The sequence below is a fragment of the Culicoides brevitarsis genome, chromosome 1, assembly GCF_036172545.1.
Source record: "Culicoides brevitarsis isolate CSIRO-B50_1 chromosome 1, AGI_CSIRO_Cbre_v1, whole genome shotgun sequence".
Taxonomy (NCBI): domain Eukaryota; kingdom Metazoa; phylum Arthropoda; class Insecta; order Diptera; family Ceratopogonidae; genus Culicoides; species Culicoides brevitarsis.
Genome location: NC_087085.1, coordinates 7,119,212 through 7,144,612, shown reverse-complemented (window position 1 = coordinate 7,144,612; position 25,401 = coordinate 7,119,212). Strand labels below are relative to the sequence as shown.

Below are 25,401 nucleotides of genomic sequence, written 5' to 3'. Positions count from 1 at the left end.
AGAAGATACGTTAAGCCATCCATCGTCCATCCATCACGGCGTAAGCGAATATTTGAGTGAATAAAGGAAATGTCAGAATCAATATTTTGTGTTCGCTCGGTCTATTAATAAAACTGTCAAAACTTTTGCTGTATATGTGAAAATTATTCGAACATCACATATCTGCCCATTTTTCATGCAGAAAACAAAGTAGTAATAAGTAGATGAACGTAATAAAACATAACAATAATGAACATCGCAAACAAGTTCAAGTCCTGGAAAATTACGATAATTAATCAAAAGCAGAGAGAAAGTTTCTTTTCCCTTTTCTTCGTGTTTTGTTTAGTTTTTGCTCCGGGCGACGATTCAACTTGCAAGAAGGAGTTTCGATGCACGCTTCAATGGACTTATTGATTTACTGTAACTTACAACTTTTGCTCATTCACACATATTTTGGCAACTAACACGAGAAATTCTTTTGCACCAGTAAAAGCAATTAAGTGAGAAAGAGCATTTGAAATGATTCCAACAGGGTGTCATGTCAGTATCGCAAGGTATAAACGTTGACAGTCAACGGAGTGTTTACCGTCATTTATCAAAATAATTGTGTTACCGGTTGAATGGATCTGTATCGAAATGCAAGTTCATACATTTTTTTTCTGCCTTTTCCCTTCAAAAAAGGGCTTCAGAAGAAACTTTCTAAACGAATGGCGATGATAAGTGCTTATCATGATTGAATTATCTTATGATGTGGAAAATTTAAACAAAGTTTACAAATGCCGTACGTTACATGCTACATCCTACTTAGACTCGTCTTTCAGTTTGATAGATATCTCCAGCACGTACATTAAACAAATTTTAATTACAATTTAACCTTTTCGTTTTCGTCTTCTTCCGAGTTGTTTGCTATGATGGCGAAATGGGGATTTAACGAGCTTCTAATGAAAAATTTATTTGTGTTTACTTTTGAACACAACTTTTAATTCGTTCTTTTCAAACAATTATCCTGTTAACTGACCCGAAATTTGCCACAGAAGAACATTAAAAGAGCTCATCGTCAGCCACGCAGAGAGCATAAACTCATAAACATCAATTACGACACTTTTTTTTTTGCTGCAAGTTATTATGCTAAAAACTAATTAACATGTATTGCACACGTTGCGTTATGGCGTCATTCATTAATGGCATCGGTAAAAATAGGGCATTTTTTGACCCCCCCTAATTGACGACGTGTTTTTTAACTTAACCCCTCCCCCTCACTGAAAAGGAAATTTTTAGTACCAGTTGAAATTTCAATAAAAGCCTGTGAAAAATTTGAAAAAAAAAACTCAAATTAATGAAAATTAAAAAAAAATGATTACAAAGTCTGAAATATTTCAAAAATTATTTTAAATAATTCAAAACGAAAAATTTTTAAATCGTGAATATGGCATATTTTTACGACGTCGTACATTTCTGTTTACCCCCCTCCCCCCCTCGTCGGATTCCGTCGTAAATTTGATGAACCCCACCCCCCCTAAACTGCCGACGCCATTAATGGATGACGCCTTATGGGGAAGAGAAAAAATGTTTTTTAAAAATGCAGCAGTTAATATTACAAATTTATCGCTTACCGCAAAAACGTCGTGCACGGAGGCGCATAATTCATACTTATAATAATTTGCATCTTTTTATCATTTTATTACTAAAACCATTAAAAGTTGGGTGTAATTCTCATATGTCGTATCGTTTTTCGAAGCGATAAAAGGGTAACTTATACTGGTTGTTGTTGGCATAAACGGCAATTAAAGCAACTACTCTATAACTTGCTTAATTCGATCACACAGAGATCGTCTCAACTCGTCAGAATATATGTTGCGAAGTTAATTAAGAAGTTGCAAGAAACGAAGATATGTGGGTTTCGTACTCGACTAAAACTATTATTCAAGTTATTTGCATATTTTTTGCCTATTTTATGCTTTGAGAGGGAAATGTGTGACTTTTGATATTTTTATTACGATGATTAATATTTCATTTTATGCCCGCATGTGTTTTCCGCTCCTCCTGTGTGTCAATTAAATTTTGGGCTAATTTGCATCAGGAGTAACTGCAAACAAGCAGCATTCAATTAACCTCGTAGAATGTTAATCAAAGCGAATGAAAACCCACAAACTTGATCACAATCATCGATTGTGGTTTCATATTGCATTTTGCACTCTTGCATAACAACAAAACCAATATCCGCTGCTACTCTCAACTAATATACTACTATTTATATTAGAGTAGGTCGAATTGCGATGCAAGAAAAAAAAAAATCAATCACGTTGTTGATTGAAATATTTCCTCTATCTATTGCATCGAAAGCAGCAAGAGTTGCGCCAAAATTGGTAGCAAAGTCATTTAACGTTTATTTAATAGGCATAAAAAAAAACAATTTTCTATCAGAAATTCAATCAAATGATCATTCCTCGTGCATGTTCGCCGACTTTTGCCAACCAACCTCGATCATTTATTATTACTGCTACTTTTTGCCGTATCTATGTTTTGCTGTGAGAGACCAACTCTCAATTTAAAAGTAATAGTAGGTGTAGGTTACGTTCCGTTTTGTACAATTTATTGCACATTTATTGCTAATTTACGTTTATGTTCCCATCCAACTTAATTACGAGCGAGATAAATAAATAACTAGATCGTTTGGAATCGTGTCACAATCATTAATAATGTAATCTGCTTCGATGGAGAAGTCTGGTTTCTTTTCGTAGAATTCTTTCACGAAACAAAAAAAACAATAAATCAACGCAAAAGTTGTCACATTCACGAGAAATCATTGAAAAATGAGTAAAATGACAAAATAATCGTTTTAGCAAAATAAACATTTGAGTGTCATTGATGCGGATGTCATTGCATTATCAAACGAACGAGTCAAAAGTCATTCAAGCAATCAAGTAGAATGCTTACGGATTGTTCAAGCATTTAAATTGAATTCCTTCTAAGAACAGATTTCTTGTCTTCTGAAAGATGCGGGAAATGTGAAATAAAACGAAATAAATGAAAATACTTCAATTTTTCAAATTTTTTGATTAAAAATTTAAAAAAACTGAAAAAAAAATTAAAATGAAAATTGATACATTTTTTTTTAAATAAAAAAAAAAATTGGAAAATTAAAAAAAAAATTGGAAAAAAAAAATTTTGAGAAAACATTTTTTTTAATTTTTGAAGATTCCGAGTACATTTTAATTTTATCAAATTTTTTTTCTCAAATTTTTTTTTTCAATTTTTCTGATATTTTTAAATAATTTTTCTTAATTTCAATTTTTAATTAAATTAAAAATAAAATAAAAATACTTTAATTATTCAAATTTTTTCAAAAATTGAAAAAAATTTTAATGAAAGAAAAAATTGAAACATTTTTTTAAATAAAAAAAAAATATAAAAAAATTGGAAAATTAAAAAAAAATTGGAAAAAAAATATATTTTAATTTTCTCAAATTTTTTTCTTAATTTCATTTTTTTTTAATTTTTATTATTTTTCCTTGTTAAAATAATTCAAAAAATTTAAGTATTTCATTTCTTTCAACATTTCCCGCATCTTCCTGATCTATTCGTGCTCGCATAACTCATAAGAACATGCAAAAAAATTATTTCTATACATTTTACCTTGAATTATGCAAAAAACGAACTAAAGAACAATATGCACAAAAAACAACAACAACAAGCTGCTGAAGCTGCTCATAGCACATTATTATATTATTATTATTATTACGTTTGTTGGTTGATCGTTTGTGTATTTATTTTGCTAACCTTGGCGCGTTTAAATTGCATGCACGTTCGTTTCTGCTTTTTTTTTTTTTTAAATGTAGGAATACAAAAAATATATAAATAAATTAGTTAAGACAAAAAAAAAAGTGCATGCATTTAATTATGTAATCGACGAGTAATTGACAAATCGACGGTATCATAAATAATTTCCATCAGATAACGATAAAAAGTTACATACAACTGCCTTGGATCAGAACGAAAAACTAACGATGCACGAAATAACCACCAAAAATTATTATTTTATTTTTCCATTACCATTAACACTGCTGCTTGCTGTGTCATTTATCATGCTTCTCAGTTGGAAAAAATTCTCGTTTTTTTTTTTTGCTGCAGTTATTCTAGCAAGTTACGACACAGAAGAGAGTGTAACATTAATAATTGCATATAATTTATTTAACAGTCAGGAAATGAACCTTTATATTTGTTTAAAATTGCGTTTGTATGCGACGACGACGACGAACACTGCAAAAAATGACCGTCGAAGTTGTACGACGACACTCATTCATTCACTGCCAACACTTTATTTTATATTTTTATATTCGCATCTATTGCATACGCTTTAATGTACTCTACTAACATTGAATTGCAGTTTTTTGTGTGTTTGTGCATAAAGTGTGTGTGCAAAACTAGCGGAACGTAAGAATGTTGATGAACGAGTAATTTGCTAGATTTTTGATGAAGATTACTTTTGCAATTACCGTGAACATAAAATTTGTTTGCAATGGATGGAAACATAATTACAATTTTTTTCGAGAGAAAAAAAAATGTAAAAAGCTGCAGTACTTTGCTCTTTTGAGTCAATTATTACCATAATTCTGTTTGATCAGTGTATTCATAAACTTACTTCTTGCTGCTAACTGCTAATGAAATGATGTCCCTTTAATATTTACATTTTTCGTCTTTTTTTAATAAGAAGAAGAAGGAGGAGGGAGATGCTTCCGAAAAAATGATGTTTACTTTGTACAATAAATCAATATTTACCTGCAAAGAAAAATTAAACAGAAAAACTTTTATTAGAAATGTCCATAAATTACCATGAAGAAAAGTAAAGTAAATTATCATCAAAAGTTCATTTTTTTTCATGTTATGTATTTTTAATAGTATTCTTGAACCACACAAGAGAAAACGAACGAAAAACTTTTTTTGTTTCTATTTAAATGAATGTTAACATAAACAAACAACAATCATCTGCCTCAGTAAACATTTATGTTCATTTATGTAAATGTGATCTATTTAAACCGGACGTTATCGTTCATGTGATGTGACATTCGTTTACATGACACACGAACAACATTACTAATATATGTCACATAATATTTTATGTTAAAATTTTTTAAGAAGTTAGAACAACAAGTTACGTTTTGTTCAGACATCTTTTGAAAAATATGAAACATTTTTTTTTTTGTTAAAAAGCATAAAAGGTAAAAACTATATTTTATAAATATTTTTAAAAAACAAAAAAAATAATAATGCAAAAAGAAGAAGATAATTAAATTATCATAAAAAAAAATTTTTTTAAATGAAAATTAACTTGAACTTTTTATTAATTAATGAAAATCAGAAAAAAATATGAAAATTAACTTTTAACTTAGGCGAATAAATTTAATATTTTCATTTTTTGTCCCATGAGGATTTTCTCAAGGGGGGGGGGATAAAAAAATAAATATTTTTGAATTTTTTGTTTTTAATTTTTTAACGTTTTTAGACGTTAAACGTTGATTCTTAACATTTATTTAATTTTAATTTATATTATTTTAAAATTTGAACTTAAAAGTAAAGAAAAATCAACAAAATCTCCCAAAATAAAAATTTTTGAAAAATAATAATTTTGGTCACGTGATTTTAAAAAAAAATGTTTTTCAACATTTCAATAGAAAATGTCGTAAATTAGCAAATTTCTTTAGTTTTTTGTATAATTTTACCATAAACAATAATTTTTCATGATTTTTTAATATAAAAATTCCAAAATATGTCAAAAATATTTGTATTTTATATTTAATTTTTATTTTTCCCCCTGAATTTTTTCGACAAAATCCGAAAATGGGGACAAAAAATTTATATATTAAATTTATTCGCCTTATCATAAAAAAAAAATATTTTTTTCTATGAAAATTAACTTGAACTTTTTTTTTAATTAATGAAAATCAGAAAAAAATATGTTCATATATATTTAAATATTTAATTTAATTTATATAGTTCAATATTTAATTTAAAAAAAAAATGAAAAATAGAAAAAAATTATTATATAATTATTTGAAAAAAAAAATATGAAAAATTACTGTTAAATTAAATTTTTCGAAAAGTGACGTATTTCGTAAAAATCGTAAATATTATAAAATAATAAAAGGGTCATTGACCATGTATCTATTAGAATGTTGTTAACTAGTTTGAAGCATTTAAAAGTTAGTATTCATCACATGTACGGAAAAGAATTGGAGATACAACATAGATAAAAATGTTTCAGCCTTCTTGTGTTACTTTCGTTCTTCTCGTTTTGTGTCTGCATGAGTCAAAGAGGAATATCGCACGAACCAGTCTTACACTTGTAACTCATTAATAATAAAAATTCTTATAAAAATTGTAAAGAACGAACGAGAAAAAAACAAGCAGATGAAGAAAACACGTTTCATTCCAACTACTTTGCTGTTACATTTTGTATGAGTGAGCTTTTAATAAAAATAATAAGCTTTCAGGCGATGATTCACTTTCCCGCAACGAACCTTTAACAAAACTTATCAAAGGAAAACCACATCACACAAAACCGCTTTTGTTTTGTCAATCTCCTTTCTATTTTCCATGGAATATCTCCGTTTTAATTTTTTTTGCGTGAAGCAGAAAATAAATTCATATAATTATTATCACCCATCATACACAAAAGACATAAAACATTCAACAGTAATGAAGATAAACTTAACCAACTGCTGCTTTTTGGTTTTGCGGTCAAGTTTGTTTGGCAAGAAGACGATTGAATCGTAAAAGTAGAACAATAAAAAGAAAAGAAATGTCCAACCCTTTTCCCAAACAAATCTCGTATCATGAATAACGTGTCGTCGTTAAATCCTTTTTAAGAGGACTTTCTTTGCCTGTCTCGGCAAAATGTAAATAGTAGTGTGTTACACAAAAGAAAGCAGAAAGGAATCGGGACATTGAATAAATTTACTTACGGCATTATCTTATGGGATCTTTTGTTTCTAACATCGAGGCACGATAATGTCTTCAAAAACAGACTTTAAAATTTTCATACACATTTTGTCACTTCGTTGTCGCCAAAAGCTATTTTCATTTTGGCATTACCGGCTTAATGGAAAATGGGAATTTAATGCTCGCCATTTTTCACACGCAAGGTATGTACCGTGTAGCATTTTCAATCAAAAATTTAATAAAAAATCGCATTCCCCTCAGGAAACTTTTTTTTTTGTTTTAAAGATTAACGTGTGTGCGTCTTCCGTTTTAGTGAGCAAGAAGTCAATAGTCGATCCTTTATTTTTATTAGAAATTAAATCGACCATTTGGGAGTCTTGTACCTACAACACAAACAATGCTTAATGTTGCAATGTTCAAAGAGAAGAAACCTGTTTTGCTGTTGCTTACCCACTTTTTTTTAATAATATTCTCGTTTCTTTATTGCTAATCGTTTGTTACGGACCTTGCTACTGTCAGACATCGTTTTTGTTGCTGCTGTCGAATGTCAAAAGGAGTCAGCAGATTTTTGTGTGTTATAATCCAAATTGATGGGAAAAGGATGTTGTTGTGATGTGATGCAGATTCTCAAATGCCAATCGAAATATTTATTATATTAAAATTTTCGTAAAATTTTTGGTAACAATGTGTCGTTGTCCCATGCTCTGAAGTATGCAGTAGCAGTAGGTAAAGGGAATGTAAATTCCAGAAGTATTTGAATAATTTTTCGTTCGTTTCTCTCCCTGTCCTGTACCTGTTATGATGTTGTTATGGTTATGCAGTGGACAAAACACAGCAAAAAAAAATGTCTTTGAGTTCATAAATTGGATAAAAAAGGGATCGCTTAAGTGTTTCTCGAAACATCGTGCAACATCGTGAAATGGATCCTAAATAATATGTCTCGTAGTAGTAATGCATTTCGCTCAAGGGTGTTTTAAACTGTTATTTTTTTCTGTTTTCATCTTCACTTGCTTTTTATTTAGTCAGAATCTCTCGTTTTTCGTAAAAAAAAAAAAAAAATGTTGCGAGAGATGCTTTTCCGACATTCGCTGTGCCTTCAAGCAATATTTTGCTCTCTCTTCCTCTGTTTCTGTTCCTTCTTACATAAACACAATTTAGTTAGATGCAGAAAAATAACTATCTTCGTATTCTTTTTGACCGTGTTTCATTCACGCATTCATCTAAAGTTCAAATGACTCGACAAAGTGCACGAAGAGGAATAAATAACTGGTTAGACGATGTATATATTTAGTTTACAAACACAGAAAAAAATATGTTTATATAAAATTTATATTTATACATTGAAAAAAAAAGGAAAAAAAAATGCATCAACACACACACAAAGAGAGGAATTAAAACAAAAAGAAGTTAGATGATGAAAGATTTACAAAATCAAGATAACAGTGCAGCTTGAATGCATTTCTTTATTATTGTGCGAGACACAAAACTTGCGTTGTTTGTCACAAAACGGCTCCCAACTGCCGCCTATGTCATAACTTTTTATGCTCATGGCGGCGAGCGGTGTTTAATTTCATCTCTTTCTTTGCGCTTTTCTGATTGTTTGTCCTCTTAACTCCCGTCATCGTCAAAGTCCGATGATAATTAAAACGTTTTTCATGTATCCATCATCAAGCATCGTCGGGTCTCTTTCGAGAGAGAGATAGAGAGTAAAAGAAGAGTCAATATTGATGCACTTCAAAAAAATATATAAGGCCGCTCCAAATTTTTTTCGAACTTTTTGTCCCAAAAACTTTTTTTCAAAATGGGGGGGGCAAAAAAATAAAAAAAAAAGTTTTGAAATACTTTTTCATACAAAATGCAAAAATTTAAACAATTTTTGGCTGTTAATAAATATTTTAGTTTTTTTTTGTGGTATCTACATTGAGATTTTTTAATTAAAAATTTATATCAGAGTATTTCAAGTCAAAAATTTAAAAAAAAAAAATTCATAAAAATAACTGTCAAAAAGTTTTGAAAAATAATTTTTTTGAAAAAATTTTTAGAGAAGAAAATTCATGTTAAATTTCGTTTTTCAATACAAAATTTCTTAAAAATTAAAATTTTTTGAAAAATTTTTTAAAAATTTCTTTAAAAAATTTGAAAAAAGGCCAAAAACGGTCAATTTTGATGATATTTTCAACTTTTTTTTTTTATTTCGGACAAAAAGTTAAAAAAATAAAAAAAAAAAAAAATAAAAATAAAAAAAAAAATTTCGTACAAATAACTATCGAAAAATTTTGAAAAATAATTTTTTTGAAAAAAAATTTTAGAGAAGAAAATTCCCCATTGGATTTTCGACTTTTGAAATGGGGCATGGGACAAAAAGTTCAAAAAAAAAATTTGGAGCGGCCTAAATTTTAATGAAATGAACAACTTTATCTATTCATCGCGTTCTGACATCATTTGTCCTAAATTTAAACGATTGCGACTCCAGACGTGCATTTCTGTTTGATGATGTGCAATTTCGCATGCAAAAATCTTCTTACCCATACACTAATTTATTGCACTTCCAATTAAATTAAAACACAAATCACATGTTGTCAACATTATTATCAGATGTTTTATTATTATTGTTATTATTTTCCGTTTTTCTTCGTGTAACATATTTTGTTGTTCGTGCCCTATTCGCATATATACATATGCACTTGCACGCAGCAAATACGTATAATTATCGTTTCTGTCTCGTCTTTTTATGTCTTTTCATCTTCCTTAATAGCCACACATGGTCCCGCTTTCTGTATGCGCGAACCACGAACGTGCTGTACAAAAAAAACATGCACACGCAACATTTATCGCATGTTAAAAAAAAAACTAAAGACTTTTTTTTTGTAATATTACAGGTTTTTGTACAATACACACACCTAACTAACTAAGGGAACAGGTTTTGCATTCGCACGAAATTCGCCACAAAAGGAGGAAAACTTTCCGGAAATATCTTCTCCATCCTCATTTTTTTTTTCGTGACTTTTGTCCTGCGAGTTAAGCTTCAGACACTCCTCAATGGTTAAAAAAGAGAAATGATACACGGAAAAAATTCACTGCATTTTTTGTCAAGAGCCATAAAAACATTATCCCATAACATTAACGACATTTACAACAACCAAAAATAAATAGCACAGATTTGTTTCGTTGTCGGCGACGTACGTTGTCGTCACCCCTCGACGTTGCTCTCCATCCCCTTGCTCGAAGTTTGGCCAAATGTATATTAACGTTTTGATCCTTTCCAAGCAAAGCACATATAGAACCTCTCTTTCACTATCGAACGACGACGACGACGACGACGGGCGAATGAGGTAAAATCAGATGATTAAATAAAATATCACACACACACAAAAAATGTTCACATAAAATGGCTGCTGCTGCTGCTGTTATTTTATCCCATCGTGAACTACCTACCAAAAAAATCCCGTCAAAAAGAATAACACAATTATTTTTTGATACTTGATCCCAATCCATTACCATGGGAAACGCCACAGCTACCGTTTTAATACTCTCTTTCCGCAGACTCTCACTCCCTACTCGCATTATGTTTTATTATATTAATACTACAAAAAGCATCATTGGATACATTACTCACTCGCTCTGTGACGAATCAAAAATGAATGAAAGTCCTAATAATAAAACATTTAGTAGGAGTTGCATCAAAAAAAAAAAAAAAAAAAAAAAATACAAAAAACTTATATATATGAACATTAACGCAGTGTGTGTTCCATTTTTTGTGATCTTTTGTGTGAAACTCACATTTTATTTTTTTTTATGAAGCGCGAAAAACAGGAAGTCATAAAGGGAAAAGGGCTCAGTCATCATCAGGAATATTAACTTTCGCTTCATAAACAATAATTTCACACACAACAACAACAAAAAACATCAAGGTTCAAGGTTTCCTAATGTACAAAAAATTACTTGGCAAGAATTTCTCATTTCATATCATTCCATACCGAAAAAAAACATTCCGCGCTAAAATATTGCAGCAAGTTTTGTTGCTGTATAAAATACTCATTTTTTCTATCGGTAAGGCCGCTCCAAATAAAAATCAAAAATAAAGTCCGATGCCCCATTTTAAAAGTCGAAAATCCAAAGGGGCAAAATAAAAAAAAAGTTAAAAATTTAACCAAAAATTACCGTTTTTGGGTGTATTTTCATAATTTTTCAAGAAAATTTCCAACAATTTTTTGAAAAATTTTCAATTTTTTCTAATATTTTGTTTTGGCAATCATATTTTATCATAAATTTTCTTCTCTAAAAATATTTTTCATAAAATTATTAAATTTTTTTTCAAATTTTTTTGACAGTTATTTTTTATGAATTTTTTTTCTTTAATTTTTAATATGAAATATTCGAAAATCTATTTTAAATAAGCCAATTTCAACGTAAATAGTAAAAAAAACATCAAAATATTATTTAACGCTTAAAAATTGATAAAATTTTGTCTTTTGGTATGAAAATAGTATTTCAAAACTTTTTTTTTTATTTTGCCCCCCCCCCCCCATTTTATTTTAAAAAATTTTGGACTTTATTTTTGATTTTCATTTGGAGCGGCCTAAATATTTTTGTATTGCAGAGCAATGAGAAGACTACTTTACGTCGTCATCTCTTCTTTCTCAAAAAAAAAAAAAAAAGTATAAGAAAAAATCACGATTATTGCGTATAAATCTGTACAAACCAATGTAGTGAGAAAGATTTGCAATTTTTTGCATAGAGAAGAAAAAAAAACAATATTCTTACGACCTACTGTAATAATAAAAAATTCAACAAAAGCTGGCAACAAACAGGCGCGACGATTATAGTATTCTAACTACTTCATATAGGTAGGTACTACATATGAAATGCGAAAAGAGAGCAATGTACTCCCATTCGATTCGTTCGGTTAATCGAGTTCCGTATGTGCATTTGTGGCAGAAACGAACGATGATCAAGTCAAGTCGTCGAATGAATACGTACTTATTATTACGTTCTTTTTTTGCGTTCGCACTGTGTTGGAGATTCGCGTTTTTTGTTTAGAGGTAGTTTCAGTCAGTCTAAGTTCGTATTGCAGAAAGAAGGAATGATGATGATGGTATTTTTAGGTAAAGTTTCAAGTAAAAAAAAAAATTGAAAACTCTATTCAAGAACTATTAAAACTTTTCCAATAACTCGCTCCTCTCGTTATCTTTAAATAAAATTAAACTTTGTAGAATTTTGTACTTCAAAAAAGAACCATCGAAAACTGTTAATGACTAATTTCCCCGAGGAAATTCAAAAATGCCTAAATCTAACATTTTCTAAATTCCATATGTATACGAAAATTGATATTTTAGGGTTTTTTGTTTAGGGACTAATTTTATCAAGTTTCTCTTACACACATGAAAAAACACAATATGTATGGGAATTTACGGTGAAAAATTAAATTGAAAATAAATTTGACAATAAATAATCGTTTGCATATTAAACCATTTTTGTCCCTTTTCTGAAATGTGATTCGAGTGTTTGTGTGTGTTTTGTTTGTAAATAATGTTATTAATAATAATGAAATTGGACATTTGTAACATGTGTTTCTAAAATAATGTGCCCGTTACGTCCTAAATTGTGATCAATTGCACTGTGCTTTGCTAATTTATTCCGTTTGAGTCAAGGTCTTTTTTACCGCATTTCGAAGAAAAAATGCAGGCCGCTCCAAATGAAAATCAAAAATAAAGTCGTTTTTAAAATAAAATGGGAGGACCCTGAAAATAAAAAAAAAAATGTGGGCAGTCCCTTGGGTTGTGAGGTTTGGAATTTGAGTGTTAAATATTTTTTATTTAAAATTTTTTTGAGGAGTTAAAATTTGAAATGAGGTGAGAAAATTTGAAAATAGAGAACATAAATATTAAAAATTAAAGATGAAAAAAATTCATAAAAAATAACTGTCAAAAATATTTGAAAAATAAATTCAGTAATTTTGTAACAAAAAAATTAAATAATAAAATTTATGAAATTACGAAAAAATTATTGAAAAATTTAGGGCTTTTTAAAAAAATTTCTAAAAATGAGGGGTTGAAAAATTATGAAAATACGAAAAGCAAAGATTTTTATGCAAATTTTCGAAATGCGGTTTTTATTTTGCCCCATACATGTCGTTCTTTAGACGGGGCTACTTTATTTTTGATTTTCATTTGGAGCGGCCTTATTCCGTGAGACGTGAGAACGGCGGCAAAACCCGATAACGCGAGCAAAAATAATTACTTTTTACTACAAATCGTGTTCATGTCGTCATAAATAAGCAAAAATGAGTTGAAAGTGAAAACTAAATAAATAACACTCGTTCCTCATATAAAATATCGTACATTGCATAAAAAAAATTGTTTACCGCGTTATTAAATAATAATAATTGCCGTGCCTATATTTTGCACTTTATCGTACTATGTATTAGAGTCTACATTTTTTTTTTTTTGAAGAGATGACGACAACAGAACGGTTTTTTGCTATTTTTGGTTTATTATTTATGTCTGTGACGCTTCGTTTGCACAAGTGATATGAGATCTTTATATCTCGTACATTAATAATAATAACAAAGCGTTTTTGTCAGAGAGAAGACGAAAAATTTAAGAATTTGTTAAAAATTTGTGTGTGTGAAACAGAGAGAGAGACTTGAAACTTGTTATCGCTTCTGTTTCTCATGTTTTTTTTTTTGTATTGTTTCATACAAATATTTCGTACCGCATGACGATAAATACTTATATTTAAACCTGATTTAAAAACCTACCGCAAATAAATACAAATATTTTGTTCATGAGATCAAAAGTTTTTGTATATAATCAGTTAATCTGTAATATTTAAGTAATGACAGTTGAGTCATTATTTTATGTTTTGTATTTCAACGATGCTATTTTACAGCAAATTTTGCATTGAAATTGATCAATTCTCTCTCACTCTCAAAATATTTATTCTCGAGATACGTTTTAAATTATTTTGGCACATATACGAACGTTTTATTGAATAAAAAATAAAATATAATAATAAACGCGAAAAATGTTCGGTTTTGTGTATATGATGAGATGTGACATATAAACGAACATTAAGAACGTCGCGTATACGGAGTCATGGTCACATTCAACATCGACAGTGAACTTAAATTTAAAATTTTGTTGGGCAAGGTATTTTAAAATTTATTGATCTTTCTCTCAAAAAAAAAAATTTTTTTTTTTGTTTGGTTCATGACAAAACTGTCGACAGATACGAGACAGGTAATTTTGATAAATAAATGTCGTAAATAATTGTCTTTGTTAACCTGTCAGAGTGTGGATTACTTTGTTTTATTATAAATTAGAGTAATTGGTTCTTGTTTGAGAGAGGAAACAAAAGAAGAACAAAACACTTTGAGCTAATTTAAATTCGTTCCAAATAAACAAATAATTTAATGTGAATTTGGCAACGTAACGACATGAACGAAGGACAATCCTCCCCTTTTTACATGTCTTGGCACTTATGTTAAAGAGATAAGCACAATTTTAATCTCAAAAGTAAGTGTAAAGTCATCATCTTCTTGTTTGCATCTTGTGTCGTTACAAAGTATCGGGTCGACGAGGAAGACAAAATTTTAGTGCATAAGAAGCTTGAGATCATTTAATTTATATTGTTTTATTGAGCATCAGACAAACAAATTTTACGGTGCAACACTAAAGAAGGGAATTTGGATTAAATTTTGTACATGTGAGTGTAACCGCAAAATTTCCTTTAAAAACACATTTTAGGACGACGAGAGATTTTATCATCATCATCATCAACGTGAACCATCATCTTTCTTCGTCTCAAAAATTTATTTGAAGAGCTTTACGGGTGTTACGGGAATTGCTAAGTCAGGTTCTCTGTTCGTGTGTGAGAAAAGGAATAAAAATGCTTTTCGTACGATTCGACATTATTTCTACCGTAATGCTTGTACGCAGGAATTTCTGTCATGCACAGAGGAACGTTGTCGTCTTCTTCTTTTGGTCGATGAAATATCTTATAAGGTTGTTTCGTGTCGTGTTGCGAGAATGGAATGAGAAACGCAGAACAAAAAACACACAAATGAAGAAAGAGGAAAGCAAATGAACACAAAGAATCGACGAAACACGACGACGGACAGTGAAAACAACGAACGAGCGACGGCACTAATATCACGTTTTGTATTTTATATATTTTTTATTTAAACTTTGCTGTCGAGTATCTTCCTCTTTATTTCCTAAGTTTCCTCGATGTCGACGTCTCGTGTACACAACAAAAAAAAAAAAAAGAAAAAGAAAAAGTTTTGACAAAAAGGAAATTGTGATAATTAAAAATTGTCCGAAAAATTTCGAAGGATGATGGAAATTATGATAAGAGTTAATGATGCAACGCAAATTTTAGGGAGTCAGTGAACTTGTTATACATACCTGTCTGATGATTCTGACGAGTCATATCGATCGGCGCATCGTTTCTTGCGATCTTCGATGTCTTGCAAATCTCTCTGCAACTTTGTCAACGTGATGCCGGGCTTATTTTTCAGCAAATGTTTCGGCGATAATAACGCGGGAACAGCAGGACTCGGCATAATATCCTTCTTGGGCGTAATTGTGGTCGAACCTTTCGTTAATCCTGTGATCGTTTGTTGTTTGTGCAACATTGATACGGATGACACAGATATGGACAAGTTTTTATTACTATTGAAGAGCACACTTGTGTCATGCTTCTTAGCACTGTTATTGTTATTCTTAATACTAAAACTTTGTTTGCCATTCAATGCACTGAAATTAGCACTTGTACACTTTAGATTATCGAATTTATCTTTGATTAGTTGGAAACTTGCCGCAAGAGATTTGTTTAGATTCGGATTGTTGTTTAGAATGTTGTTGGCTTGTTCGCGCACTGCCTTGCTATTCACAACGACAATCGGCGTAATCGATGTCGAGGCGACAGTTAAGGGAGCTGTAAATTTCGGCGGAAACTTATTCTTCTCGGGATCCATTATGCTCTGTTGTTTACAATTTCACTCTGTTTTTATTCTTTCAATTTTTATGCATTATTTTGCTGTTGCATTATTTATTCTCTATTGAATAATCTTCTCTTTTACTCTTTCTTTCTTGCGTATTATTATTTCATACAATTTTTTGCTTCACATACAATTCACATAATAATAACCGCCTTTCAAGTGCAGTTTATTTATTCACGCTGTTTGCTCGCTCACTCGCGATGACTTTACTCGTCGTCGTCGTCGTCGTCGTACGACTATTAAAAAATTTGTTTCCTGATAAGTTTTTTTCGCAGATTTTCACCAAAATAACTCGATGTCACTCGAAACTGCAAAACCATAAATTTTCCCGTAATGCGGTTCTCAAGGAAAACGTAATGTTTTTAAGCACTAAAAGTATGATATTGGAATTTTTCCCCTTGTGTATGTAAGAACATTGAACACGACACCATCTTTCCTGAACAACTTAACTATAAATGAGACACACAGCGAGCAAAACAACTGAATGAACCGTCGAAATGTGTGGTGTGTTGAATTGCTGAGGTGAATTTGTGCGCCGAGAGTTTGCTCATTTTTCAAATACTTGCGAGCACGAAACACATGGGGAAACCTGTCTCGTCGTCGTCGTACTGTATTAACATATTGTTGTAGGTATTCGAACGACGAAAATACGAAGCTTTCCTAAAGCGGTAACTGTACACGACGAACAATATGTTAGAACATATCACAGCTGCTCGCACTGCGATACACAAAATGCCATCTCTCTCGCGGTGCGTTTGTGGGACACTTAATTAAATGCGAAAATGCTTGCAATTGATTTTATTTTTGTCTCTCCATATGGAATGGATTTTCATGAATTTCGAATAACTTTTTTTAATACAAAATTTCACGAAAAATCATTCATGTTCGAAATTTATTCGAAAATGTGAAAATTTCTTCGAAAAACACGACGGAAATAAATGAAATGAATGAAGTACTTCCTATATCGAAAGCTCAAAATGCTTTTAACGTAATTATTATTTGAAATTTAAGTTCATTCTGAGACGAATGAAAATGATGAATTTCCAAAATTTTTGAATTTAAACGACAGTTATTTTAATTTTGTACTCCTCATTTTTTATCCGAAATTTTAAAAAATTTTATTTTGAAATTAGGCCGCTCCAAATGAAAATCAAAAATAAAGTCCAAAATTTTTGAAAATAAAATGAGGGGGAGGGCAAAATAAAAAAAAAAATTTGAAATACTTATTTTCATACAAAATGACAAAATTTTAGCAATTTTTGACCAAACATTTTTGAATAAATTCTTTGGAACTCTCATATTAAAAAATGATTTAAGATCATTTTAAGTTAAAAATTGAAAAATTAAAATTTTTTAAAAAATAACTGTCCGAAAAATTTGAAAAAAAAATTTTTATTTTATGAAAAATTTTTTTTTTAAAATATGATTTTCAAAGCAAAAATTAAAATGATTGAAAATTTTTTATAAATTTTTTTGAAAAATCTTGAAATTTAGTGAAAATACAACAAAAAACGATCAATTTTGATGAAATTTTTAACTTTTTTTTTTATTTTGCCCCACTGGATTTTTGACTTTTAAAATGGGGCATCGGACTTTATTTTTGATTTTCATTTGGAGCGGCCTTATTTTTATTTAATTAAAAATTCCTATCTAAACCCATAAAGAGATTGGCATGATTCCTTCTTTGCTTGTAGCAGGCGGCGTAAGAACTTCCTTTTTGAGGAATTCCAATGGAAGATCGACTAGATATCCTTCAATTTGTTCGATACGTTTTTCGGCAGCTTTAACATCCGTTTTGCACAGAGGATCCTCTTCCAAATAGCTCTTCAATTGCACAAACGTTTCCGTATTGTTGGTCGGAATACAATGGAAGACTTCGTCAAAGATGCGTGTATTTCTGTTTGACGTTCTTCGCCAAATCCCGTTGTAAAATTGATCCGAAATGGGATCCGTGACGTCGATTTGTCGTTGATGCGGTTTCGGCTCTAAAATTCCCAAATGTTCTTTGAACAAGAATCTCCGTAAACGTCCTGCGTAGAGTCCCGATGGGAAAGTTTCTCCATTCATGCGCCCATCCTCGAAGGCTTCGTCTTGAATGATAACCGCAACTTCTGAATCTCGCTTTCCGATGAGCGAACGATCGTTGATGTTTGCTGATCCGCAAATAATTGTCTTGTCATCGCAAATTAGCAACTTGGAATGCACGTAAATGAGTTCGGTGATGGGAAAACCATCTAATACTGAATGCGTTCGCAAACTGTGGAAAGTAATGTATTGAAAGGGGTCTTCGACGCCTGCCGCGATCAAACGTTGAATAAGAGAGTATTTTCCTCGATTGATGGAAGAATAATTCCAATGCGTTATTACACGAACAGCATTTCCTGTTGTTCCGCCAACGTCTCCTTCGAAGCCCGGAAGTAAAGGCATTACAACGAAAACACGAAAAACTTTATTTTCCTTCACAGCTCGCATAATTCGTTCAAATAGCCGTTCTGCAATTCCATTTCGAACATTTAAATTTCCCCTTTCCAAACTAATGAAGAATTGATTTTCGATGTAAATGTAATGCTGCGCTTTTGTAATTGTATCGATGTAGGCTTCGTGAATTGATTGTTCAACATATTCAGGATCTAAAAATCCTGCACTCCAAGATGACGACGATCGAAGAACTTGACACGTTACTCGACTCAAGGGAATTGATATGAAATTCGGATCAATTTTGATCTCTTGATATGTACGAGGCATGAGATATGGATATGATAAGTTATCACGAGCTTTTTCTAATTTCACTGAATTCCATCGTTGAATGAAATGACGAGCAGCGTCACGAGCTGAGGCACCAACAACAACTGTTGCAATATCATGCCATGGCATTCGGGGGGTTTGAGTACGATCGACAAAATCTACAAAAAAAAAATTGAATTAAAATTTTATGAAAAAAAAAAAAATTAAAAATTTCTTACCATCATGAGGCATATCAAGATTAATGAAATCTTTGTAGATGAAATTGCAATAATCTTTTCCAATCCAAAGTTTTGCCTGTCCCGTTAACGTTTCAACCATGGGATCTGTGTACTTTTGAGATGGATCTTCGACGCCTGCACAAGAAGCTTCTTTTATTTCATCATCGTTAAAATGCAAATTTCTACAAACATCGTCTTTTCCCTTCTTTGTCGCACTTTCCGGCGCAACAATTTCCGACTCGTTCAAAGATAACAAATTCATGAAATCACGTCCTTTTGTTTTGACTTTATCTTTTACTGCTGATAATCGATTTTTTCTCTCCATTTCCGGCGTGTTTTGCTTTTGACCTGGTTTAAGTTCGGCAACTTGTCGCATAAAAGCGTCTTCGGGATCTTCAATTTGCACGACACGTTTGCTCTGAATTGGAGTCGAAGCATCTACAGTATCAACTCCCGTTGCTTTTGTGAACATATTCGAAGCTCCTTTGATTAACATTGTGATGGGATTTTGCAAAGGCGTCGAAATACTTCCCAAATCTGTTAATCTATGCATATGATCATCCCATCTTCCGTAACACAAATCAATTCCTCCAACAAAGGCGTATGTTTGATCAATTATAACTAATTTTTCGTGATGCGCCCAAAAGAAGACTCCAACTCTCGCATGATCTGGATGTCGTAAAACACGAATATTCTCATGCAATGAAGCTAACTGTTGTTTACTGTAAAAACTGTTAATTCCTAATGCCATTTCAACTTCCTTGTACAAAAGGACAAATATTTTAACACCTTGTTTCTGTGATGGGGCAAAATAAAAAAAAAAAGTTAAAAATTTCATCAAAAATGACCGTTTTTTGGTCTATTTTCATAATTTTTGAAGGAATTTTTAAAAAAAAATTTTTTTAAAATATTTTTTTTAAATCGTTCAATATGTCATCAAAAAATAATTTTTTTACCGCTTTACGAAGGAGAATTTTATCAAGTCTCCAATACAATCCATCAATTGCGGGGCGTTTCATATAAATTTCAGGACTTAACCACCAATCAGCAATGTAAATTTCATCTTGAGCTCTTTCAAGGGCATCAGCAACACACGACATATAACTTGCGCCATCAACAAACCATCCTGCGCTCATTCCCGTACGAACAGGTGCAAATGAATTGTGCGGATTTGATTTCACGAATTGACTTGCTAAAAAATTCTTATTAGAATTTTTGTTTAAAAAAAAATCTTGTTGAAAAAACTCACCTGAATTATTTGCGACATGTTTAATATACTCTAACCATTCTTTTGTGCTTCGTCGTGTTGCGCCTTTTAACATAACAAATCTACTGTGATTGTACAATTGAATTCCATTCTTCATTCCTGTGCTATAAACTCCTTGCGAAACATCAAATCCTTGATCAAATAAACCAACACATCGCACGACTCCGTCTTTTGGTCTAATATATCCCCAAAATGTGTCTTTTACGAAGAACCAAGAGTTTTTCCATCGCGAACACATGCCTGTCGTACAAAATTGATTACAACGAAAACAACAATCTGTACTGAAACATCCAAAACAATCACATCCCGATTGTCCGGGTCTTGTTGAACCGCTTCTCTTCTTCAAGGCGCCTTCTTTTCCTTTTCCTCCGAGTGACGAAATGAACGACAACGGAGATACTTCTAAAAATTCAACAGTTTCGGGATGTTGACGATAAATCGAAATTGTGAGAAGATTCTTTAAAAATTCTTCGAGTTGTTTCATTCGAACGGGAATTGATTCAAATGGCACTAAAGCATCTGGTTTATTGGGAAATCTCGGAAGAGCTCCCTTTTTTACTTTTTTCACTTTGCCATCTTTTTCATCCTTTTTTGTCTCATCGATAATTGTGGTTTGACCATTTTGCTCTTCTCCATTTGTCGCATCATTTTCTTTCGCTCTAAAACTTGCGCGAATCTCCTTTTGTGCTTTTGTGAGAAATGGAAAGTTCAACGACGCTTTGAACATCATCAATTGTGTGTGCAATTTCTGAAAATCCGTATATCTTCGTTTAATTTGCCACGTAAATTGTCCATGCTTCAACGTTATTGTATATCTGTGAATAAAAAAAAATCAATTAAAATTACAATTCAATCATCAGAATCATGACTCACAAATTGGGATTCAGCAAATGATATGTTACATTCCGATCAAAGTCGGTAATCTCAACGTTAATATCAACATTTGGCAGAAACAATTTCCTCTGTTTCTGTTTAAACTTTTCGGGGGTATTGAAAATTGTACTATGCGGGATCTCCGTGAGTGCTAAAACATCGTCGTGCGTTCGATTGACGATATGTTTTTCGCCATCTATCGTTATGACAGTAGCATCATCTAAACCTTCGATACCGAGAGTTTCATCGAACTCCGAATCAGGGGAAAACTGTTGTTCGATCAGTTGGAAACAATCAAAGGCAGAATGACGTCTCACGGTTTCTTCTACAGCTATATTTTGATTAGATTTTGTTTGATTCGCCATTTCCTCTGAAATTTAAAAAAAGAAAAAATTTAATGAATATTAATTGAAGTTAATTTAAAGAAGGCGTCAAAAAGAATTTTGTTTCATTAGAAAACTTTCTTTTCATTTTTCGCAAGAAGATCGTTAAAAAACACCTGTTTCGATAACAAAAATATTTTGCTTATCATCGAGAATTTCGATTTTGTCATTAACTGATAAATATCAGGATAACTTCAAGTTAGTTATCTCTTCATTTGAAGTCAATATCGGCAGAATAATAATTAGCTAATGAAAAACTGATTTTTTTGCCTTCAACAAAAAGTATGATGATAAGAATTTTTTCCATTTTTCAAAGACAAACAGATGGAATTTAAAAAATTCCGCAATATGATACATATCAAAATATTTCCCGCTTTTAATTAAAAATACTAAACACAACAAACGTTTATAGTACACACATAAATAAACAACTTGTTCTTTTCTTATAAAACTTGCAACAATTTTTTAAATGATTCATAGGAAGCCGCACTTCAGTGTGTTGTCTTGTCTTTTCGTACATATATCGTTGAAAGTCACTCGTCTTTTAATATATGACTTTATTGCGGTATAATATGAGTTTTAATGACGTAATCGCTTTAATTTGAGCCAACAAACAGTTTTTGTTACAATAATAACGGCCCTTTTAGTTGACACACATTCATTTTTTTTGGCTTTACCTGTGCTTTGAAGAAGCATCGAAATGCTTCGATTTAACGGAGGCACAGCACTCACAGCCATTATTTACACTTCTAACTTCAATATTTGTCTTGTGATGACTAAATTCAAGTTTCACACTGTCAAATCTACGATAATCACAAAATTGATTCGTTGACCCTGAGATTTTCTTTACTACATTTTTTATTAGTTTTATTTACTACACAACGTTATTCTCAAGTTTATTTTGACTTGACGTGCACGCTGATTATTATTTATAAATACGTATGAATTTTTCTTAAATAATTATGTAAAAGAATTTCAGTCAAATGTGTGCCGTGTCTCGTTGTGAACTGACGAATATACGAGCTTTGAACTCTTTTACGCGAGCCTACCTGTTTCGTTTCGCCGTGTGTTCGGATCCAATTCACTGATAACTTGTCTCGTCGTGTTTTATTATCTTTTCCAAACACAGTTGTGTTTTGATAATAATTTCGTTTACTATTATTTCATTAGAGGAAGATACTTTGCAACATTTTATATACTCTTTCCTCGCTTTTAAGCGAAATAACAATTACAATAACAATAAACAACAAAAATAATCACGTAAAAAGCCCGAATATTCAAATAAACTACTGACACATCTTTTTTTGTGTATTTGCCATGCAATAAAGAGTAAAAAATTATATTTTTAAAAGAAAGGCAAAAACACGCACTGACTGCCTTGACTTTACAAACAAAACTACTCTCAAAATGTTGAAAAAGAACTGTAGAAACACATTGAACCGAAACAGCTAACAACAAACAACTGAGAATTCCGTCATCATCATATGTTTTCAATGGATACTCTCTCTGTGTGTTGTTTACATTTTCGTATGCGACTACTCCGTACCTTTTTATACTTTGAATATTGATACTCATTCCATTCATAAATTAATTGCAACATGAAGTAGTGAGAGAATTACATACAGACATGCGAGATTTGGGTGAGCTCTTTGATGACGATATGGCAATTATAATTATTTTCCCGGGTTTTTATTTGTTTACGATGTACCATGTTTTATGGATTTTTGACAACCGTGAAGTATTATAGTTCTCTGAATTCTAAATTAAATAACTTGATAACAATTTTTTTTTGATATCAAACTTACGATCTTCCAAATTAGCAAAAAAGTTTTTTTTTAAATTCTTTGATTTTTATGTTTTGAATTTCTGAAAAATTTGAATTTAAAAAAAAAATTATTTAATTTTTATAAAATATTCAAAAATTTAATGAATTACTAATTCTTTAAACGAGACTCATGAAAAAAAAGACTGAGCATGGGCGTAGCAAGCCGAAAATTTTTGGAGGGGCAAGCAGATCGAATACAGCTTCCGATCCCCAAATTTTAAAAATTTATTTTGAAAAATTTTGGGGGGGGGCTACTGACGACTTTTCATGATTTATCGTGCCTTTCAACGTGTCATCTTTTACAGTCAAGATAAACTTTTCAGGCTTTCAAATTTTGACTTCTTTGAATTTTTCCTGCATTATTTAAGATAAGAAAAGTTTTCCGTACAATCGACTTCAATAATAATAAGTGTTTTATTTGATTTTAACGTCAAGAGATCAAACAGCGATATTCGCCGTTGAAGATATTCAGCATGTGTCGGGTCATCCACGAAAATCCAGAAGCTAATGAGATGTATTCGATGGTACATTGCAGTCCATGGGCATCAATGATGAAGTTATTGAACTCCTTCCCGGCATCATTTGTGTGGCGATTGTCGGAGTAAGTCATTGCTGACGCATAGCCAACGGACTTCCACGCTTCGAACAGCCAGGCATTGAGATCATCCTCATTCTGATGGGCTATTTTTGCCGGGATGTTGTGCCCTGCCTCAACGACTGAGACGAAGACCGAATCTGCCTTCAACTCTGGCCCTTCCTGCACAATTTCGTTCGCAACGACGAACATCTTGCGGAAGTCGCCGCCACGACGGGAATTGAGGTCGTCCATCGTGGTCCCTGCGATCTTCGCCTCAATGCCCCGACAGATATTATAGCATTGGAAGTCGATGCGTTGATCAGCCTGGTAGCTTTCTCCACAATACTTCCCCAACATAAAGGATGCAGCTAATAGGTAGTATACCCTTATGCCGTAGAAGTTATGGAGATGAGCTTCGATGAATTTGGTGACCTCGGATGTGAAGATAAAGTACGTTACCGGGCAGTCGTACATCGATGAGGATCGCTTAAAACACTCCCATCTGTAAACATAAAATGAAAAACGTAATATAAAAATATGAAGAAAGGAAATCAAAATAAAATTAATGAAATTACCGATTTAAGGGATTAATGCTTAATAAAACTGATTTTTGTGAATTGAATGTGACTTTATTGAAGTAAATAATGAGAAAAAGTAAATGCAAATTCTTACTTGTTGTTTTGATGATAGGAAATAATAAAATTTTTAATTTTGAGTATGTTTTTTAAAGTAATGATCAGTTTATTTTCGAATTTTTATGATGTTAATTGTTAAAGCTGATTGTTGATGCTAATTGTTACTTAAAAGAATTGCCAAACCATTTTGAAATGCGGATTTTTTTTGGAAAATATGTTTTTAGTTTTTAAATTAAGGTTAGTTTAAAAAAAACAAATATTTATTTCTTTCAAAAGTACAAAGTTCAGACTCTCACAAGCGCGTAGCGTCAAGTTTTCAAAGCAAATTTTCAAAATTTTGGGATCGGAAGCTGTATGTGTTCTGTTTGCCCCTTTAAAAATTTTCGGCTTACTACGCCCATGGTCAGTCTTTTTCTACATAAGTCTCGTTCAAAAAGTTAGTAATTCTTTAAATTAAAAAATTAAATAATAAAAATTAAACAATAAAAATTAAAATAATTTTTTTTTTAATTTTTCAATTTATTTTTTTTAGAAATTCAAAACATAAAAATCAAAGAGTTTAGAAAAAAAACTTTTTTCGTCTATACGTCAGCCGAAAGTATTACAATCACGTTTCATTGCGCATGTCAGTAAAACGCTATTTTGAAAAACACTCCTATTGCGTTTAACTTTTGAACTGTCATCTGTTGTCTGATTTTCGACTTATATATCACATTAAAAGGAAAATAAAATGAATGAATATCGCTTGTTTGACTTTTGATATAGAATCTTTGGATTATTTTTCATAAGATTATCAAAAATTTTAAGAGAATTAAAGTTTATTATTGAGAAAATTTCAATTTGCATCATTTTATAAAATACCGCGTGCCATATTGAATGACTTTACCATTGTGTTGCGATGAGTTAGCGTTTTATAATGTTGCGATATTTCTGAAAATATTAACAATTAAATTACT

General features: G+C 31.3%; 2 protein-coding genes across 4 annotated transcripts in view; both read right to left on the bottom strand.

The window, feature by feature from the left end:
* LOC134827327 (uncharacterized) overlaps positions 1 to 16,258 on the bottom strand; it is a 39,946-nt gene extending 23,688 nt beyond the window's left edge. Inside the window, exons 1-2 of one of the 2 annotated variants that reach the window (XM_063839926.1) lie at positions 15,327 to 16,258; positions 4,673 to 4,758 (exon numbers count right to left, since the gene is read on the bottom strand). In XM_063839926.1, the coding sequence (XP_063695996.1) occupies positions 4,755 to 4,758; positions 15,327 to 15,898 (576 nt within the window). In that variant the 5' untranslated portion in view covers positions 15,899 to 16,258 and the 3' untranslated portion in view covers positions 4,673 to 4,754. Of the gene's footprint in view, positions 1 to 4,672; positions 4,759 to 15,326 lie in introns of those variants that run through there. The other variant, XM_063839925.1, reaches the window with a different exon arrangement.
* Positions 16,259 to 17,544: 1,286 nt separating this feature from the next.
* LOC134827500 (phospholipase D2) lies at positions 17,545 to 22,496 on the bottom strand. 2 transcript variants are annotated; one of them, XM_063840173.1, is made up of 6 exons: positions 22,458 to 22,496; positions 21,026 to 21,395; positions 20,135 to 20,967; positions 19,842 to 20,077; positions 18,886 to 19,681; positions 17,545 to 18,825 (listed from the first exon to the last, which is right to left on the bottom strand). In XM_063840173.1, the coding sequence occupies exons 2-6, from the start codon at positions 21,388 to 21,390 to the stop codon at positions 17,573 to 17,575; spliced, it is 3,483 nt and encodes a 1,160-aa protein (XP_063696243.1). In that variant the 5' UTR covers positions 21,391 to 21,395; positions 22,458 to 22,496; the 3' UTR covers positions 17,545 to 17,572. The 2 variants fall into 2 exon arrangements, with proteins under 2 accessions (XP_063696243.1, XP_063696242.1); XM_063840172.1 differs by lacking the exon at positions 22,458 to 22,496 and adding an exon at positions 22,086 to 22,395.
* Between the last annotated feature and the right edge of the window lie 2,905 nt (positions 22,497 to 25,401).

Bases quoted from the DNA above. Each gene is read 5' to 3' on its own strand.
- LOC134827500 (XM_063840172.1), bottom strand. From the start codon at position 22,146: ATGGCTGTGAGTGCTGTGCCTCCGTTAAATCGAAGCATTTCGATGCTT. The intron at 21,396-22,085 runs GTAAAGCCAAAA...TTTAAATTTCAG, and splicing joins GATGCTTCTTCAAAGCACAG to AGGAAATGGCGAATCAAACA. The intron at 20,078-20,134 runs GTGAGTTTTTTC...AGAATTTTTTAG, and splicing joins ACATGTCGCAAATAATTCAG to CAAGTCAATTCGTGAAATCA.